General features: G+C 42.9%; 2 protein-coding genes across 5 annotated transcripts in view; one reads left to right on the top strand and one right to left on the bottom strand.

The window, feature by feature from the left end:
* The window catches only part of phkb (phosphorylase kinase, beta), a 62,841-nt gene extending 54,070 nt beyond the window's left edge, over positions 1 to 8,771 (bottom strand). For 3 of the 4 annotated variants that reach the window (XM_052062448.1, XM_052062451.1, XM_052062450.1), the window contains exons 1-2: positions 8,640 to 8,730; positions 4,769 to 4,855 (exon numbers count right to left, since the gene is read on the bottom strand). In XM_052062448.1, coding sequence (XP_051918408.1) covers positions 4,769 to 4,855; positions 8,640 to 8,703 — 151 coding nt within the window. In that variant the 5' untranslated portion in view covers positions 8,704 to 8,730. Of the gene's footprint in view, positions 1 to 4,768; positions 4,856 to 7,555; positions 7,672 to 8,639 lie in introns of all 4 variants that reach the window. The other variant, XM_052062449.1, reaches the window with a different exon arrangement.
* A 238-nt stretch (positions 8,772 to 9,009) lies between these two features.
* Positions 9,010 to 12,976, top strand: part of itfg1 (integrin alpha FG-GAP repeat containing 1) — an 88,180-nt gene continuing 84,213 nt past the window's right edge. The window contains exons 1-6 of the mRNA XM_052062521.1: positions 9,010 to 9,418; positions 9,518 to 9,602; positions 10,675 to 10,805; positions 10,894 to 10,951; positions 11,052 to 11,129; positions 11,656 to 11,750. Coding sequence (XP_051918481.1) covers positions 9,241 to 9,418; positions 9,518 to 9,602; positions 10,675 to 10,805; positions 10,894 to 10,951; positions 11,052 to 11,129; positions 11,656 to 11,750 — 625 coding nt within the window. The 5' untranslated portion in view covers positions 9,010 to 9,240. The remainder of the gene's footprint in view (positions 9,419 to 9,517; positions 9,603 to 10,674; positions 10,806 to 10,893; positions 10,952 to 11,051; positions 11,130 to 11,655; positions 11,751 to 12,976) is intronic.

Below are 12,976 nucleotides of genomic sequence, written 5' to 3'. Positions count from 1 at the left end.
CATATCCTTTTATCGAGCCTGCATCAGAGTATGCAGAAATATGTCGACATTCAAGCCTCTGGCATATTAATTAATATACTTTACGCACACACACATGGCAGTAGTACAACTGCAGAGGTGACTAATCTATCTCGGGGGGATCACGTCATTTTTCATCAGCACGTTAGGTGCCACAAATGGCAGGCGACATCCATCCTGCTGGTCGTTTGTTACACAGTCAGAGATAGTGAAAGATTTAGACCAAGTGAGACACTTGAAAGATGAGAATACGGTCTCACAAAAAGTACAGAAGTCATTTCGATCCACCTTCCACGCACTAATTAATTGATGGAAATAAATGTGCACATCCATCATCAAAATGTTAGATGCCATGCAGGATTAAAGGAAGGCAGAAGTGTTGAAATAATGCCACAACAACAAAAAGATCAATGAGAGTAAAATACACAGAACCCCCCGCCCCTCCACCATAAATCCCCCTCCCAAAATTGTGCAGGTTAAAATAAATCAATTGTAAATCCCTCAAAAGGTGCTCAGGGTTAAAAAAAAATTCAACCATGTATTTGTCAGGGGCGGCCCGGTAGTCCAGTGGTTAGCACGTCGGCTTCACAGTGCAGAGGTACCGGGTTCGATTCCAGCTCCGGCCTCCCTGTGTGGAGTTTGCATGTTTTCCCCGGGCCTGCGTGGGTTTTCTCCGGGTGCTCCGGTTTCCTCCCACATTCCAAAAACATGCATGGCAGGCTGATTGAACACTCTAAATTGTCCCAAGGTGTGAGTGTGAGTGCGAATGGTTTTTCGTTTCTGTGTGCCCTGCGATTGGCTGGCGACCGATTCAGGGTGTCCCCCGCCTACTGCCCGGAGACGGCTGGGATGGGCTCCAGCACCCCTCGCGACCCTAGTGAGGATCAAGCGGTACGGAAGATGAATGAATGAATGAATGAATGAATGAATTTGTCAAAAATTGTGCAAATGAAAATACTTCAGTAATTCCAGCCAAAGTCAAAAAAATGGGATGCACATCCAAAGAGCTGTGCTACTGTAAAAAAAATGCATAAAGATGCAAAAATAAAAGCAGGATGTTAAAAGTGGTGCATATTAAAAACCAAACAGCTGGAAGGCACCCAAAGGTTGCACCGGTAAATGATTCAAAGTGGTGCATGACAAAATAAGACTATTTACCACATGTGTACCAAATGTTAAAATTAGACTCGAATAAATCCCTTCAAAGAAAAAAATACAAACATTCAATTATAACGGATGAGCACGAGTAATCAAGGCCTTACTATCCACAATCCTCTTCTCCATCGACGCAATTTTAATGGAATTTCACCGACATCAAAGCACATTTTTTTTTCCCCAGTTGTCATCTTTAGTTTGGCGCCACGTCTTCCTCCCACCCATCCACTCTCCTCATTAGCTCCCCACCCCCCGTGCAGCAGAATAGCTCGCACTTAATCATCCAACGGATGATTTAGTGAAACATTATCTTGATGGATGTCAAACTATCCTCCCAAAAACCCAACATTTAATTTGCATTTGGAAGAAGTTTTGGGGACAAACTACTTTTACGTGTGTGTGTGTGTGTGTGTGTGTGTGTGTGTGTGTGTGTGTGTGTGTGTGTGTGTGTGTGTGTGTGTGTGTGTGTGTGTGTGTGTGTGTGTGTGTGTGTGTGAGAGACGGGGAGGGGGGCTCCTTATCACTGCTCATTTACGTGTGTTATAATGATTTTGTTGACGTGTGCCCCTCGGATCATTCGGGAGAACATCAAGACGACATTATCGCGTTTTGGTTCACAGGGGGGGGCGGCCCGGTAGTCCAGTGGTTAGCACGTCGGCTTCACAGTGCAGAGGTACCGGGTTCGATTCCAGCTCCGGACCTCCCTGTGTGGAGTTTGCATGTTCTCCCCGGGCCTGTGTGGGTTTTCTCCGGGTGCTCCGGTTTCCTCCCACATTCCAAAAACATGCATGGTAGGCTGATTGGATGCTCTAAATTGTCCCTAGGTGTGAATGTGAGCGTGGATGGTTGTTTGTCTATGTGTGCCCTGCGATTGGCTGGCAACCGATTCAGGGTGTCCCCCACCTACTGCCCGAAGACAGCTGGGATAGGCTCCAGCACCCCCCGCGACCCTAGTGAGGATTAAGCGGTTCAGAAAATGGATGGATGGATGGACGGGTTCACAGGGGACGCGCTGAGCAGGACTCAATGCCTTGCTACCACATTTTAAATGGGACATAATGTGGGAAATTATCTTTTAAATGTTTGTCCACAAATAACAGAGGCCACTGGAATGCTCATTTACCCATCAGGTATGAGATGAACCAACCAAATGAATCTAGTTATTTGCCCATTTCTGAAATGTGTGTGTTGTCATAACACCGCAAGATGGCAAATGAATGTAATCCGACCATCATGCTGAGCCTCTCCGCCAATGAACGCGGCAAAAGAAACAGCCATACAACCATTTTCCGATCCGCTTTATACTCATAAGGGTCGCAGGGCATGCTGGAGCCTATCCCAGCCGTCTTCGGGCAGTAGGCGGGGGACACCCTGAACCGGTTGCCAGCCAATCGCAGGGCACACAGAAACGAATATCCATCCGCGCTCATACTCACACTTAGGGACAATTTAGAGTGTTGCTGCGAGTCAGGTGAACATTTGTATTTTGCTCTTGTAAACACCTTTTTTTCTTGCCCTCCTACAGGGTTAAGATCAGGGGATGTTGTTCATTTTGGTCAACTGTGAGCATGTGAAGCCTTTTGAGAGTTTGTGTGTGTGTGTGCGTGTGTGGGTCTGTGTGTGTGTGTGTGATTAATTTGACATTTGACAATGACAACAACAACAATAATCCAAATACTACCGCCGTGGTCCTCCCAAATTAGAAGGCAAAGGCAAAAAAAAAAAAAAGGCTATAAATTATCATTACTTGTCTCAGGACTCAATTGTGTGAATTCCCGAGTGAGGATCTGCCCCAGAATTCACCCAAAATGGCTCCTTCAAACCAAAGTGATCAACCTACAGTTGCTATTCAGCCATGGACTTGATATTTTTATGCAAGACGTATTATGACAGATACTGTACGTCTACATCATTTCGTGTAGATTCCATGGGCAAAACTGGTGTCAGGCCCCCGGCCCCACCACACACACACACACCAAGGAGTGCGTCTAAATGAGCTAAAAACACCTTCATTATAGTGGAATTACACACGGCGAGTCAATCACAGTGGCGGCATTGTGGACAGGTTTCAGCAGGACAACAAAAACATGCACACGGAGAAAAGGAGAAAAGTACAACGGGTTTGATTAGTCACTGTCTTTCTGCCTCACGCCCCCAACGCAGCGAGCAAGAGCAGGTACAATATATTGACAGATGAGTCTGGCTGCCGGCGATAACGACGTTGGCTTTGTTTCCCCTGCTGAAATTGGACAGGCACTTCTTTAACAGACACCCGACACAACAGTTAAATTAGCCGTGGCATCGAATCACCTGTTGGACTCAAAGTTACGATAATTACAGCCCGCCGTTTCACCAAGCGCACACATTGTGACAGCTATCAGGCAAAAAGCAGAAAGCGCAAGAGCAAATCAACCAACCCCCATTTTACTTCCAAATAGTCCAAATTAAAGTTCAGGTCGATTTCCGCACATTTACTTCCCATTGGTGCAGCAGCCCGTTGAGGCAGGATAACCACTTTGCCCAAATTGCACTTTGACAATATATTTGGCCTTGTGACAAATGTCATAAGCACCATATTGGCTTCATATCTATATCAGACCCGTCAAATTCAATATGATCAAACAAATTATCCTCTTATTTTATTCAGAACTGGTCCTTCTTCTGTTGTGGTACATACCGTCTATCCTGTAGTCTATAGACACCCTTTAATTAACTCAAAAGGCATCAAGATTTCAATCACAGGGAAGGCAATGGCTAGTGATAAAAAGCGGAAAGGGGCGTGGCCTGGACGGGGCGACCAATCACAACAAGTAAGACATCCTACACGTCCAATCGCAGGGCTGTTTACAATCGGAAGATGGAAAGACTGATCGGGAGAGCTCGTGAAAACTCGATGATAAGGTACCTGACCCCCCACTAAAATTTTCTCAACGGATTTAGACGATCCACAAAAATGACAATTTAAGAAATAAAACGGCGGATTTCCGCGTATGCGCGGAAAATTGCCATCCCTGTAATCAAATAAACTCCAGATGGCCAAACGGATTCTTAGAATGTTGTAATTATACAAGTCCCTATTCAGTCTGTACTTTCGCTTCAAGAAAACCTCATAAACAACTGACATGAACATCCGACCAAACACACCTCCACCTGCTCAAAGACAATTTAGACATTCGGATGAGATTTAATCACAACACTAGCCCTCATATAAGTTGCTTGCACGGTGACCATCTACCACCCTCGCCGTCCCTTGGGCACGTAAAACCAATACTGTGTTTCACAAAACACGAGGACGGGGAAAAAGTGTTTTGGCCGGGAAATTGCCTTTAATCAGTGCTGCTCCTGCCTTGGACGTGTTTTCTCTGCAGTATCACCCAGAAACAAACTTACGTTCAAACCCCCCCCCCCCCCAAACACACACACACACACAGAGTTTAACAATAGGAAGGTGTCAGATGGAATCATAAACTCAATAGTCAGGCTCTACCTTTGTGAGGCTATTATGTGCTTTGTGGAGCCCCCACTTGGCTATCATTGCACAACACGTGCGTGGCGGGCGTCGCTTCGCATGCTGATCGGAGATAAACTGACTTACCAGCATTGTAGTAGCGGTCCAGCTTCTCCCACAGGGGCTCGTCCTCACGGTGGAGGATTGACAGCTTGAGGGGCTCATAGATGGATCCTGAGTGAGGACACGGGTATTACCTTTCCCACTGTGACTGAAACATTTTTTTTTGTCCAGAAGATACAACAGGCTTGCCCTTGGTTAAAATTTAGAAGCCATTTTTTTCCCTCATAGGACTTGCAATGGAACTTAGAAAGTTGCCGAATTTTTAAATTTTGGAACCTCTTAAGTCACACAAAATTATCATACTTTACGTGAGTCATTACTATACAAAAAAAGTGACGCAAAATTAAAAAACAGCTTAAATGTGACATTAGCTAAATTATTAACAAATTATTATTACTAAAGTCTCCCACAATGGCACAAAAGTCACAAAATCAAAGATAACATTGAGATGCACGATTGTTCATATAAAAAGTCCCCCAGGACCCCCAAAAGTAACACAAATCCCCCAAGAAACTAATCCAACCATTTCCACATAAAAGGGTTGCGTCATGGGAGAAGGATCTACAGATTCAGGGGTCTCCAACGTGGTGCCCGCGGGCACCAGGTAGCCCGTGAGGACCACACCAGTAGCCCGCCAGTGCTAGGATTATGATTTGCTAGTAGAAATAGTGATTTAAAAATTCAAACACGGGCAGTATTATAGATTCTATAGCTACCTATTTAGCTATCTAGCTAGCTAGCTACAGTATATATCTAGCTAGCTAACATTCTAATATTATTAAATGTAATTTGTACAAACGGACCTCATCCACTGATGTGAATCCCAACATACAAGCAACAAGTTGGGAGCCAATCAGTTTGCCTGCGCCTGCTCTGCGCCTCTCTCCGGAATGGAAGAGAGTCCAACCTCTCTCCAAATGGTTGGTACCAGAGCCCAGCTGCGTGTCGAAGCGAGTCCATCGACATGACTACAAAGTTAGAAATGAGCGCTTGACTCTAGTTATTTTTACACTTGTGTGACAGTTAAGAGAATATTACTTTTGTGATTGCCAGCACAGTTATAAAAGCTTTTGCGATGGGACAGACTCTGTCATTTGTTTTCGCTCTTTCCATTATTTCTTGTGGGAAAATTGAATTCTCTCTTCCGCAGTGCATTATTTATTTATTTATTTTCAATCACAATTGTTTCCCTTCCAGTGACTACTAATGGAAAAAAGTAAGGTAAGACATTCTAAGATTTAGTACTTTTTGTGGTCCATGAGCGGTAGAAGACTGAGGGAATGATGTCTGACAGGTCTGACTTTTTACCCCTGCATCTTCAGACTCGTCTGTCTGTCCTGGTGATTTGCATTTTAATAGAACTGACCTCGTGTCAACACCACAAGGTAGTGAACATTTCACATTCCCGCTGAAATTAGCATAATTGCCATCATATTAAAAGTTTCGGGCGATGAGGACAAAGGAGGAAGGATAAAGAAAGTGTAGATGTGAAGCTCAACACTCAAATTTTACTTTCTAACATGAAATCATTCATGATGACCTGCTCTCCTACAATCCCGTGATGAAATTCATCATTCTATGACAGTCACTTTTATGCGTTTTTAAAGACAAGTTCAGTTTGTGAAACAACATGTGTATTTTTGGATTTGGATTTTAAGTAAAGAAATGATGGGGGAACGGTGACAGCCTCTGAAAACACAGCGTAGCAATGATTTTTTTTTTCATCATTTGTTTTTTCATTTAAAAAAAAAAAGTAGAACTCATGCTGCACTTTGATAAAAATAAACGGACCTCTGTCGATTATCTAATTAATTTCCTCTCCTACTTATTTCTGATCAATGTAGAAATGACAGCAGATTTTTTCATTTATTTATTTAAATGTCAACTTTACAGAGAGCAGTCTGTGTTGTAGTAGAAAAAGGACAACAACTGCAAAAGCGTTTTCACTGCACTTGACCGCCTTGGTGTTCACCGCGGAACAGTTCCAACAGTCTCAAACGTTCGATCACATCATCACATCAAACACATTGTCATTAATTATCGTACCAACACCGTATGGACAAAAGTATCAGGACACACCTCCTGGTCCATTCATTTCAATCAATCAATCAATCAATCAATCAATCAATCTGGGGTAAATTCTTAAAGGAGACATGATGTTAACTTCACATTTGGAAGGAAAGACTGACTTTTATAACCATGGCGAGATAAAGACCGGGAGCGATGTGAGAGAAAAAGGAAATTTCCGTAAAGACAATAAAAACAATTGTCTGTCATGGAGGCAAGACTTCATGCATTACACTGAAAACTCAGTGCAGCTCTGCTTACCTTTTGACTCTAACAATGATAGGTTGTCAGAAAGTGTCGGTTCAGCTGTGTCTTGAAAATGGCAAATGTCCACCAGCCAGGCTGGCAAATCATGGGTTATACTTAATGCGGGGCAAGATTATGCAAATTAGCCATACTATTGCATCACCAACCATCAAAATTCAAGATGTCTCGCTCATAGTCACCTTGTGGGAAGTAGTCAGGCGACTAAAGCTTCCGTGTACTTATTAATTTCCACACCTGATGGGCACACAAGAGCTCCAAAGCCCCGACGATTTCTAGATAAACTCCTCAAATTCCAGAATATGTCTCCTTTAATCGTAGAATAATAGAGTTAGAACTGCACTTTTACCTTCACTTACGGAGGTGGAATGTGTCCCAGTACTTCAGTCAACATGACAAAGTTGCTGTTCCTTGATTGAACTATGCCATGTCTCCCGTGAATTATATGATTGGATTCATTCCTCTAAACCTGCTACTTACCCAGTCTTTGGACTTTCTGATGAGGCCGCTTTATCCCAGCCATTTTCAAAAGGTGAAATTAAGGTCAATCGTGTCTCCCTCTCTCTCTTTGTCTTTCGCTCAGCTAAATCACAAATCTATACAGCAGGAAGCAGTTAGTTGCACACATTAGGATTTGGACACATGCATGAATTAACATTGAATTACATGATTATGATGTTATCATAAGGAATGCATGCAACAAATTATCGAACTATCCTCATGGAGTGATGATGGGGGGGAAAACACATCCCTATCACGTAATTTTCAAACAATTTGCATTAAATGTTCTTCTAATTCAAATGTTTATAATGTAACAGTTCTGCAATGGCATCACAATCTGACTCAATTGAGGGGATTATTGCAAGAGTGAAGAAATATTTGCTTCCTGAAGAGCTGTTGGATTGTCTTGCATGTTCTTAATATTCTGTCAACCCCAATTTCAACCCAGCAGATGGAATATTAGCACATTTAGGGAAAATTGAGTGGAAAAATTAACATGTTTGGCAGACTGTTGCTGTATATTAAATCACGTATATGTTTATTTATTGTTCTTGTCTCTTGTACAGAAAGCAGGTGCAACAGTGGCTTGACATAGTCTGTAGCATTTTGCTATTTATGACTTTCATTGCAAAATCTTCCTGTTCCTCAAGAAGCAACAACATGCACGACGACTACCCTCATCATATTTCAATTCAAGGGGAATTGGTGCCAAGTGGTGTTTGTTACTACAGTACAACAGGGGCACAGTCACTTGGAGTAGTATGTGTCTGCCTGTTGGTGGTTTTGTTGCAAAATCTCCCTGTTCCTCAAGATGCATCAATATGCACCGAAGGCGTATTTGAAGCCAGGCTCATTTAGCTATGGCTGCAGTGACAGAGTCTCAAAATAGCCCTCCCCAAATACTGCACATTTTAAACCTCTGACCTTTTGACGTTTGGGGCCAGTCAGCGTATCCACTCCAAACTCAAACACCCCAGCGTTAATACAAGTCACCGGCACGCAGACACAGAAAAGAAAGTGGAAACTTGTAATTAAAAAACGAGGTTAAAAGGGTAAATCTGACCTGATCTTTTTGACCGGGCTTTAAATTCCAGCAGTTTCCAACCGACATCAGCCAAACTCGCCATGGTTGCAAAAAGAACTAAAGTTTGAAAGTGTATATAAAAAAACTTCTAGTACGCACATTCAAAATAAGTAGCTCTCACCCTCGTCCCCAGGAATGTAAGCTCGTTAAATCAAAATAACAATTAATTAAATATATTCTGATTAAATTATACTGTTTGGTATGCATTTTTACTCGTGATTTGCAATAAAATTGAATTACGATTAAGGATTGTAATATATATATTTTGAAACTAAATCTAGTACATCCGGTTTGGCTGATAGTAATGCCGTTTCTTTGCTGCTCTTGTCAACTGTCAACAATCCAAGCACGACACTAGCGTAAACACGGAAGTGAAGGTAGAGCACAGTTTTACCTCATTACAAGGACTTAATACATGTATTTCAGTTATTTACTACAAGAAATAAAATTACAAACTAATATATTGCAGTCTTTTCTCCGTGTCATGCCTTGTTAAATGCAAAAACGCTACTATTTCCTTCCTGCCGTAAAGCGACGTGACGAATAACGATCGCCGTTGTTGTCAGACGGCACCTGCAAGATGTACACTTCAAACTGGAATGTTTGGGGTTTTTTGTTCCAATTTGTTGCCTGGCACCACACGCTTGCCCTCCAGGATGTAACGACCGACCTGTTCGGTGCCGAAAACAACGGCACGGTGGCGGCGTTTGGAGACTTTAACGCCGACAAGCAGACAGACATCTTCATCATCAGAGAACGTAGGTTCACTCGCTGTCATAATGACCCGCTCTCAAGAAATATTATGTTCCATACGTTTGCATTTTCATTTACTTAACTTTTACTCTAATTTACTTTAGAGTCCGAGCTGGTAATCTTTTTAGCAGACTCCAAAGCACCTTACTTCAAGCCCAAGGTGCTCATATCAAAAGGAATCTTGCCAAGGTAAGTGTGCTTTCATTGGCGCTCTCGTTATGTTATCTCACTTTCATTGCAACCAGGAAAGATTCCATTTGTGTAACAGTGAACCCTTGTGATTCGAGCCAGGTCCTGGACACTGGCCCCTGGGAATGGACAGGGTTTAAAACCCAAATAACCCCAGACCATGATGCAATAGCACAAATTAGTCTTACAGCTTCACGCTTCAAATATAAGATATATGATCTGATTTATGAAAAAATGAAAAGGAAATAAGTGGACAATTGCATGTCCCTCAATCCTTAAAAATACCAGTTCCTGCTTTCCTGTGAACCATTTGACACAGCGATATATAGGTACTCTCATTTGTAAAATGCATATTAGCATGCATTCATCTTTAGGTGGGCACTGACTGTGGCTCACATGGAGCAGCTACCTCTTATCAACTGATCAGCTGGTACCATCCACCACAGCCACGGTGATCTCACCCCTTTTCTGCATCTGCATGCAAATTTCCCCAGTGTGGGACAAATAAAGGTTATCTTAATCATCTTGATAAGTTTACCACCCTGTGTTTTCCAAGGAGCCTCGCTTGTCTGTCAGATCTCCGCAGGAATCTTTCATCACACTGCTAAGTCCCATCAAACCAACTGATAGCTGGCGGCCACAACCGGCTACTTCTCTCTTATCATGGAGCCTTAGAAGGAGCAAAGCATTTGAGCGCCATAGGGTATTACAAAAAGAGCACCGTTATCTGTGGATAAAATGCTTCTGCTCTCCTTACTTTGGGTTTGATGTGACATGCTGTTGTAGAGTTGGAAGTTGGACTCTGTCTGTTGCTTGGAATCATCAGACAACCTAGCTGTGAAGTTGTGGGTTGAGAAACTCAGTGTGGGATTGTGTTAATTAGTCAAAATGTGACATTGCACTTCGCCCCAAAATTCAGACGGGCTCACTAATGGAATTTTTGGAAAGGGGAAGTTCATAAAAGTGAATGTTAGTGTTTCACTGGATTGGTGGATAGGCACTTGAGCTATTATTTGTCGTTAAAAAAACAAAGTCACATTTCCATACAAATTCTCTTTTAATATGTGTACAGTGACACGATCCTCACCAGTGTGGTGCCTGGTGACTACGATGGAGATTCCCAGATGGACGTTCTCCTCACGGCTCAGATTAACCTAATGGCGTCCTCGGTTTTCATCTTTTGGGGGGACAACCAGACATTAGGTATGTGTATGCAAAGGTCTTGGGCTGAGGAAGAGGCCCCTACGTTTTGCTGAGGAATAAGATAAAAAGTGTGTTTGGCTCTCTGCAGATATGACCGGTTGGCTCAAACTGAATAAAACCTTCAGGGATCAACCTCTGGTGATGGAGTAAGTATGAATGACATTAAATCGTGTTTCCGCTCACATTATTCCCATTCGATCTCAAGTACAATGTTTCTTCGGCTGACAAATTGATATTTTGTTGCAGTTTCAACGGTGACATGATACCGGATATATTTGGAGTCACTGACCCGTCGACCACAGAATTTTGCTCTCTGACCAATAGGTGATATATGTTTACATCATCTTAATAATGGTACTCCAGTGACCGGTAATAATGACTGGAATGTTGGAGAAACAAAATCCTCTTCATCAAATGTGCAAATTACCACTTAAGTCACATTTTAAAAATTTTCAACAAGTGTGTACAGAAGAAAACATTTCACCTTTTCATGGTGACTCATAATAACTTGATCGACCCACACAAGAGAGCGTCGGTGGGAAAACTGCACGAGTTGACATCGCCAATCTAGATCAGTTGCGTCCCACCGGGGTGCAAGAGATCATCAGGAGCGCTGCGGTAAATTATCCAGTTTGCCCCAGTGAGCTCCGGTCAGAAAAAGACATCCCAGTGGTCACCAACGCGGGGTCCGTGTGCACCAGCTGGACCCCGAGGACCACATGAGCAGCCCACGGGCCTGTTCCAAAAGTAGTTCACCAGTGATGGAACATTGTGAATTTCTAGGGATGTTGAATAATGCATAATTTAAAAAATGTAAACACTGGCCTCCTTTTTTTTTTTTTTTTTTTAGAGATCCGGTGTGCCAGAGCGCACTGAGTTCGCCCGTCAACATGCGCATCCCTCACGCTAACGCCTTCATCGATCTCAACAAGGACTTAACCGCCGGTAAGTTTCAGACAAGATGTCAATGTTATCAGATGAGTTGACCGTGAGTGATTCGCGAGCTGGTTAAATGCATATTAGTGACATCGGTGCATGTGTAAAATGGCATTCAAACAGCAGGTTGACTTTGTACCCTTGTTGGAAACCAGCAGGCTTTGCTGCTTAATCGCTGCCGGATTTAAAACGTGCATATTTTGTGGTTTGTGTGCCGGGCTGTTTACCTCAACACATATAAAGTGTTGTGTTTTAAGGAAACTGTAACATCAATAGTTTGACTTTTTTAAAAATGTGCAACAGTCGCAGTTTATAATTTAATTTATTCATTCATTCATTCATTCATCTTCCGAACCGCTTGATCCTCACTAGGGTCGCGGGGGGTGCTGGAGCCTATCCCAGCTGTCTCCGGGCAGTAGGCGGGGGACACCCTGAATCGGTTGCCAGCCAATCGCAGGGCACACAGAAACGAACAACCATTCGTACTCACACTCACACCTAGGGACAATTTAGAGTGTTCAATCAGCCTGCCATGCATATTTTTGGAATGTGGGAGGAAACCGGAGCACCCGGAGAAAACCCACGCAGGCCCGGGGAGAACATGCAAACTCCACACAGGGAGGCCGGAGCTGGAATCGAACCCGGTACCTCTGCACTGTGAAGCCGACGTGCTAACCACTGGACTACCGGGCCGCCTAATTTAATTTATTTCATTTTAGTTTTTTTAATGAAATAATATGTCATGACCGGTAATTATGAGGTCCCCTAGCCAGAGACTGAGCTCAACTGTTTGTTTCCCAAGTTGCCATATGGTGTATTTCTCGCTTGCCAGGCGTTGCACTTGGTGCCCTTTAGCCATTTTATTCCATGTGGGAACGAATACATTTGGTTAAATAGAGAGACTAATAAACTCATATTTTGTCTCCCTTATTTAACTCTGTGCTGCTCGAAAAAAAATTGTGGAGGCAGAAGGAAGCGCACCAAGATGAGAAAACCATTTATTTTGTATTTTGTTTCATATCACAGCATGAAAATCGAATCTGACAAAAGCGATGACTCATCGCAATTGTACAACTGAACCACAGAAGCTTCTCGGCTCCTCTGTTCAGGGAAGGGAGGAAACAAAAAAACACAATAGCCTTGGGCAATTGCTATGGTGCCTTGTCAATTGAATGCGAGCTAATTTAGATGATTGCATATCCGAGTCCAAATATTCTACATGCGTCAAAACTGGC

This window comes from Hippocampus zosterae, chromosome 4 (assembly GCF_025434085.1).
Source record: "Hippocampus zosterae strain Florida chromosome 4, ASM2543408v3, whole genome shotgun sequence".
Taxonomy (NCBI): Eukaryota; Metazoa; Chordata; class Actinopteri; order Syngnathiformes; family Syngnathidae; genus Hippocampus; species Hippocampus zosterae.
Note: the sequence above shows the minus strand (reverse complement) of the source record. Positions and strands in the feature narration are given on the sequence as shown.